This window comes from Pteropus alecto, unplaced genomic scaffold (genome assembly GCF_000325575.1).
Source record: "Pteropus alecto unplaced genomic scaffold, ASM32557v1 scaffold276, whole genome shotgun sequence".
Classification (NCBI taxonomy): Eukaryota; Metazoa; Chordata; class Mammalia; order Chiroptera; family Pteropodidae; genus Pteropus; species Pteropus alecto.
Genome location: NW_006438074.1, coordinates 2162310 through 2169934, shown reverse-complemented (window position 1 = coordinate 2169934; position 7625 = coordinate 2162310). Strand labels below are relative to the sequence as shown.

The following is a 7625-nucleotide window of genomic DNA, read 5'->3' as shown; positions in this document are numbered from 1 at the left end:
GTGCTAATGTTAAGTTTTGACTTTTATTTCTCAAATTAATACCTCTCTATTTATCTGCCTTCACCTCTATCTCTGCATCCTCACATCAGAATCATAGAGTTCTTTGCCAGGCAAAATCTCTTAAATGTACAATCTATTCTTATAAAAAAAAAAAGTGATGTTTGAATAAACTCCAGAATACTCAGACCACTTGATTTTGAACTATGTGCTTGATAGACATGTAAATTAGAATTTATAGGGAAAATCAGACCCCGTTGTGAAAAGCATTAAACTCTCTCTTTCTAATGCCAGAATATGTAGAGGAAGATCTTATTTAAAATCTTTTATATTGAGACACCTCCACACCTTTCAAGTTCATAACAGATTCCTGGAAGAGTATTGTACTATGTAACTATTGAATGATGTGTATCAGCTACTGTCTATTATTTATGTGAGTTGTAAATTTGATGTGAAAAATTCAATAGAAATAAAATATTTATGCCATTAAGTTATCATCCTATTATTGCTATGAAGCTAGCAGTATATGAGAGTACATTTTGGTACCTTGGCAAAAAATGTATCTTTAAATTTTTTAAAGTGAGTAAAGGGGACCATGAAACTTGGGAAATAGCAGATGAAATTTTGTGATAACACAATAATATCAAAATGATTTGGTCTAAAGCCTTAGACTTAGAGACAGTAGATTTACTTTTCATTCTGCCTTGGGTTACTTAACAAGAATTACTTAAATGAGCCTTTTCATGACTCTTCTAGGAATATTTTGTTCTCCTTGTGTATTTAATCCATTTTTTCAACCAAAACTGTGGATCGAACATACAGTATGGTGGTACAGGCAGTATTCTTGGTCCTAGAGATACAAAGTTCCTTCTCTCACATCCTAATATGAAGGACAGACAAACAAATAAGTATAAAGTGGAAATTTTTTTCTGATTGCTTTTATTTTCTCAGTAATATAGGAATCATGGTTATCAACTGAGAGTAAGGATGGTGAAGGAGGAGAGGAAGTGTTGAAGATGGGAAGAGAGAGGAGTAGGTATGAAATGGTAACCTAAGAGAATGGAGAAGCGAATGGAGAAGAGAAATTCAGCAGATTTTCTGAGCAACACTAAAGTCTGCTTGAGGCCAGTGGTCATGAGTTTTACTAGTACCTATGAGCATGATTATTTGTTTTACCACCCATGTTTAGTCAGAGGTGTATAGATGTAGATGTAGGTGAAGAGTTGGAATTTGGTTAGGTAAGATGAGAAGAATCAGGGAGCTCAAAGATCAGGGAGAAGGATCAGAAGGATCAGGGAGTTGAGGATGGTTGTGAGAGAGTATTTTAAGGTGTTTGCAAGATTTTGAAAAATACTTAGGAAATAAAAGTTCTGCCTAGGTATAGGGAATAGTGTTTTAAGATGCAGAACAGTCTGGCAAAGTGAATCCACAAACTGGCAAGCCAGAATGTCACTTTCAATTCCAGAGCAAAGACATTTTACCTTCTTAATGTGAAAAGGGGCCAGTGATTGGAACAAGGGCTCACGTCCTTTGAGGATTTGCCAAAATCGGTTGGAATTGACATCAATCTTCTATTTCTATTGGTATTTTTACTGTGAAACTCAGACATATGGTTGAAAGACTTGAGTAAAGTGGCTAATTCTGAATTTTATTTCTAAATCGTATCTGGAGAGCAACTATAATGCGATAACAGCCAAGCAATATGAGTGCAGATCTTCCTCAAAATGAATCCTAGGATCACCAAAACTTCATTTGAGATGGATTTTTGCCTTTAAAAATTAATGGTGCGGAATGATGTCAATAATACCTTTGATTTATACCATGATGCATGGTAGCAAAAACCAATGAAGAGGAAAGAAACCAGTTTTGATGAAGTAGTTAATATGTGTCAGGTACTTTATATTCTTTGTTGCTCATTCCTATAATTCTGAAAATTAGTGTTATTATCTCCATGTTACTGTTGAAGAGCCCGAAACGTGAAGTCTGACTGATTTTCAGTCTCGTTTTCTCTGTTGCACTGAGCTGCCTCGTCCTTTCAAATGGAAGCTTATTGTTGGGGCTTGATGGTGCTCTCCATTCTCCCTACATTTTTCCATGCTCTCCTTCCCGCCCTCCCCCCCACCCCCGCCTAAAAAAAATGAAGTGGAGGTTGAGAACACCCTGGTTGTGATGGAATTGTGCTGTTCTGATCAGAATTTACTGATGATAATTCAAGGCAGAGTGTTTTTGTTATTGTTTGTTCCTGGTATGGAGGTTTTGGAACTGTTGCTCAGATAATTAGTCAATGGTACCTGGTACATTATTTATAATAATACTAAAGGGAAAAATGACAGCCAGGAAATCCATTCTGTTGATTATCCACGTGTGTTCTAAAAGAGGTGGCCCAAATTTCTGCCCATTTATATTGTACAGTTTTTTTTTTCAGACAGATTCCAAAACTGCCAAGACACTTACAGTGTGAAATATCCTGTGCCAAATAGTTATGGCATCTTTGTGCCAATAATTGAGACAAAAAATTGCTGTAGAATGAAGCTAACAGCAAAAATAGCAACCATCCTCTGTGGGAAGCCAATGGTTTTCTTTAGAGAGGAAACAACAGATGAAATATGAGTAATTATACTATGTAGTCTCTTTGGCCAAGAGTATACTGTTTACCTAAGCTTTTTTTCTTATGGATTAGAATCTTGTATTACAGTCTAGTAGATTGATTTAACTGCTTTTGTGACTTCCTTTTATTTTTAAGATTAAGCAGTCCATGACAAAGAGGTTAATTGCAACCCAATAGAGCTAAACTAATGTTTTATTAAGAAGGAGTTGGCATTCTGAGCTTTTAGGAGAAAAAATGTTCTCATAATACCATGAACAACGTATAGAGCAAGTATTAGACTCTTCATATTCATCCATCTGTTCACATTACCCCATATCGACCACATTTAAGTAACATCAGCAAACTGTGCTGAATAATCAGTCACACCAGTTAGCTCTCTGTAAAGGTGAGATCAGTAAATGTATCTCTGGGATAAGTTAGAACTGCTGATGTGTTTTTTTCTCTGACATAGACAGTGTGGCTGCTCAACTTTTTCAAAGTTTGTCTGCATGGTGGGGGTTGGTGACAGATCAAATGAACTAATTTTTTAAATAACGGGCAATTCTAGATGTGTCCCCAAACACAGAGATATGGGCCTAAGCAAATTCACTGTGGCCTTGTTAATGTGAAAAATCTACAAACCACTTAAATGTCCATGAACAGGACATCAGAAAAGAGCAAATGCCTAATTCCCTGAGATAATAGCGATATAGGCAAGAATCAGTGTCATGTGGGTGGGTGTGGATGTCAAGGGAACAGAAGGGAAATTGAAGGCTATTGTGTTTCTTATAGCTTTTATTTCTTTAATAATGTATCTGACAAGGTAATCTGCTGAAATTTATGAGAGAAGGGGCAGTAAAGGGGTCTTGAGAAAAATTCTAACTGTTGAGAACTGAGAACTACAAGAAAGCCCTACATGTAGGAAATGAGAGAGCACATGCCATTTGATGGTTTGTATTCTCCTATGTGTCATTGAACTTATTCCTTCAATATATCTCTTTTTTTTTTTCAAAATGTATTCTGGATGAATCTTATTTCACACAGGGAATGAAAATAGGCTAGTCTTTTAATCCAACACTCAGTGTACTAAGGGATGCAACATCACCTGTCTTAGAAATATGAAATTTCAGTAAGTATAAGACTGACTTGGAAGTTTTTTAAAAAATTCAGTGCAATTCTAATACTCAACTAATGTAAGAAAGAGAAGTGATCACCAGGAAACGTTTAATATATCTGTTGCCAACATAGTTACTGTCATCCAGAAACATCCTTACCACTTTTATCTAACAAAGCAAAATCAAACCTACACAATGCAAGGAGGTGCCCAGAATTTTGTGGCTAGCTAGCTACATTGACTACTGGGACTACATAATATATTTGAACAAAACAGAAAGGTCACACATAAAAATTACTCATTATTTTATAGCCACACTTGAAATGTAAGATGGCTATGTAGAAATAAATGCTTTAGATTCATACTTTTAATTAGTTCTGGTTGTTATGCTGTTTCTGAGATCATTTGAATATTAGCAAGAATGTTGGATTCCATATTCATTATGTGTGAAAAACTGAGACTTTCTTCCCTTGTTTTTAAGGTTGGACAAAATTTGCCAGATTGACACGGGCTTTGACAAATAGTCGAAGTGTTTTGCAGCAGCTCACACCAATGAATAAAACAGAGGTGGTCCACAAACATTCAAGATTAGCTGAAGTAAGTGTGAGACTCACTTCACTTTTCGAGTTGATGGTGGTGGTCCATTTTTCCCCCCAGATGATTCAATATAGATATTTCTGGTCATTATTTTGTAAATCCTTATCTGATAATTTATTTTCCGTAGTAGAATTATAGAAATTTCAAATATTTCTTTTTATTTCCTTTCTTTTGAAATTGGAAAGTAGTTCATGACATCCTAGGTGATGCCTGTACTGTGTGAGGTTTCCTTTGAGCAAATGAGATAGGGAGTTCACTCTCATCCATTTATGTAAGCAACACACACATATTGAGGGTTTGCACTGTGCTTGGTACTCTGCAAAGGATGTAAAGATGAATGAGCAATGGGCTCTATCATCAAAGAGCTAAAAATCCAGAGGAAATCAATAACAGAATGTGATAATTATTATGACAGGGTACAGTGGGAACAGCACCAGGCACATTTACCCAAACTTAGAGTTCTGGGGAGGACTACCAAGTGAGGTGATACCTGAGCTGAGTGAATCTTGAAGAAAAAAATATAAGAGGCAGGTAAAAATGAGACGAAAGTTATTTCTACCAGGGAGGCCAGCATATGCAGCGGCTCAGAGATGAGATAGTACGGTGACTTTGAGTGTGACTTCAATGTGGGTGAAGTTGGGTAGGAAAGGAAAAGTTGAGGTGGTTGGTGTATAGTGAAACAGTGGTGGTTGGTGTCTTGTGTGTCAGGGAACGACGTGATCACATGCGTGCTTCAGGAAAACCTCTTAAAGGGAGCTTGGTCCCAATGGTTTCCTTTGTAATTCGATGTTTTTATTGAATTAATTTAAAAACATTATTCTTAGAAGGAGTCCATAGATTTCGACCAGATTGCCAAAAGAGATCCATGGCACAAAAATGATTAAGAACCCCTGCTTGACCTAGTGACTCTGTATTGAATGGGTAGTTAGGGAAACCAGTTAAGAGGTTCTAGTAGTAATCCAACTAGGATGATCATGGCCTTAAGCAAGAGAAGAGGTAGTCGAAGTGGGCAGATTGCAGACACAGCAAGATTAGAGTCAACACATTTGCTGATAGATTCCGAATTGAGTGTGAAATAAAGGGATGAGTCAAGGACAACTCTGTTTTTGGCATGGACAACTATGTAAATAGTGAGTGTTATGGGTTCATAGAGTGTCCAACATAGAGGAAGAAGAGAAGTTTGCAGGCAATGATAACACATCCAGTTTTGGACATATTAAGTTTGAAGTACCTGACAGGAAATCCTAGTGTAAATGCCTAAAAGACAGTGGGATCAAAGGGTCTGGTCCCAGAAGGATACCTGGGTGCGAGTTGCAGGCCTTGGTATCATCTTCACAAATATGGCTGTTAAAGCCATAGGACCAGACGATGTTATCAGTCAGTGCACTGAATCTGGAGAGAAAAGGAATGAGGACAGAACTCAGAGGCTGCCAGAAGCCTTGCTGTTCATGGGTCTTCTATAATCATCATTTGTCTTACTGATTTGAAAGATGCCATAAAGTTAATCGAGGTACCAAAACTATGCCGAGCACTTAGTGAACACTCACAAAGTATTGTGAGGTGAATTACCAAGGAAGGGAAAGGTCAAATTAAATGTGTTCATCAGTTTGCTTTGCTGGGGAAAAGTGAGTTGAAGTGCTTCAAAGTAACTTTCTTAACTACTTGAAGATCTTAGTTTGGTTTGGAGAGGGTTAGAAAATAAAGCGTTTCCTGAATTTGGAGGGTTCTGAAGTTTTTCTTGGGTCATAGCTAACAGAGGGACTTGAATTGCTTTCTAAATAGCCCTGTTAGCTTCAGGAGATATTAATACTTTGATGTGCCGACATGTTTTTAAAAGCCTAAATAAGACACCAGCGTAACTAAATATTAACTAATAATAATAATAATAACAATGTTTTTAAAGATATGCAAAAGATTTAAAGCAGACAATTGGACACAATTTTCTTTTTCAGTAATGCTTATTATCAAGTATTACTTGATTTGGAAGCGACTTTCTTTTCTGCCTTGAATTGTCTGTTTCTTTCTACAAATCAAACTAAAGCAGCATCCCCCACCTTTTTGGCACCAGGGACTGGTGCTCCTATGAGAATCTAATGCCTGATGATCTGAGGTGGAGCTGAGGCTGTGATGCTAGCGCTGCGGAGTGGCTGCAAATACAGATGGAGCTTCCCTCGCTCGCCTGCCGCTCACCTCCTTGCCACATGGCCCAGTTCCTAACAGGCCATGGACTGGTACCAGTTTGCGGCCCAGGGGCTGGTGACCCCTGAGCTATAGTGTAAGAGCTCATTTCTGTGACCGCTGACTTTTATAGTCGTATTTCCCCCTGAGCTTAACTACACCCTATTCAGAGCTTTCCTTTTCTTTGTTAACACAATTGGGCGTGAACAAGAGGAAAGGGACCATAAAGTGGAACATTTTCTACCTTAACACCCCAAGTCACTCATAATTGGTTTTTTACCTCTACATCACGTATGTAGAAAGTTTCTTTTCCTTGACAGCTTATCATTTTTACTTTTATTTTTGAGGAACTTTCATTCCTATTTCTCCCCATCTAAATTTTTTTTCTTTGCCCTTTTTTTGATTACCATTAGTTTCTTATCAGTCATCCCTAATTCACCACCTGATTCAGACACAAAACTGCTTTCTGTAAGGTCTTAGGCTGATTTCAAAGAACACGCAGAAATAAGGTTTCCAGTAGATTTAGTCTGCATGTGATTTTAGCTGACCTAGAAGCAGCATCAGCATAGCACAAGAATATCGTTTTTCCGATTGTGCTCAGAGTCCAGTGGGCTCAACTCAAGTATTTGGATTTGCCATTGAATTTTAGGCTCTTTTACTTTTTCTGAGAAATATAAATTTTATCTCAGGTCCACTGGGATCCCTAAATTTGGAGCTGATCCCCAGTTTCAAAGATCCTGGTCTCTCCACAGGCGATTTACCAGTTTTCCGTATGTACTGATATCTTGCTGATTGGTTTCAGCTTCTCACTTTTATGCTGGGTGGAGATAAACATGTGCCCCATGGTCAAGTCCATGGTCCTAACTCCATTAGATTCAGTGCTCTCAGATATTCAGAGAGAGAGAATGTGTCTTTATTGGCCCCCAGATACATTAGAAACTGTTATTTCACCCTACCCCTTCCACCTAAGGCTTACTGCCTATGAAAGTACAAAGGAAATAACGAAAATGAGGTTGTTATCTACTGCTTTATAAAAGAGCCCCAGTGAGGGAGCTAAGATTAAAATAGTATTCTGCATGTGAGAAAGATCAAAGCTTAAGCATGAGTCCCTTCTTCTGTTGTTGCCATTCTCCTCTCTCTCCTCTTCCCGTT

At 37.7% G+C, this 7625-nt stretch overlaps 1 protein-coding gene across 2 annotated transcripts in view; it reads left to right on the top strand.

The window, feature by feature from the left end:
- Positions 1-7625, top strand: part of KCNH5 (potassium voltage-gated channel subfamily H member 5) — a 346402-nt gene that overhangs the window by 120820 nt on the left and 217957 nt on the right. For both annotated transcript variants that reach the window (XM_025049120.1, XM_006915107.3), the window contains one exon: positions 4180-4295. In XM_025049120.1, coding sequence (XP_024904888.1) covers positions 4180-4295 — 116 coding nt within the window. The remainder of the gene's footprint in view (positions 1-4179; positions 4296-7625) is intronic.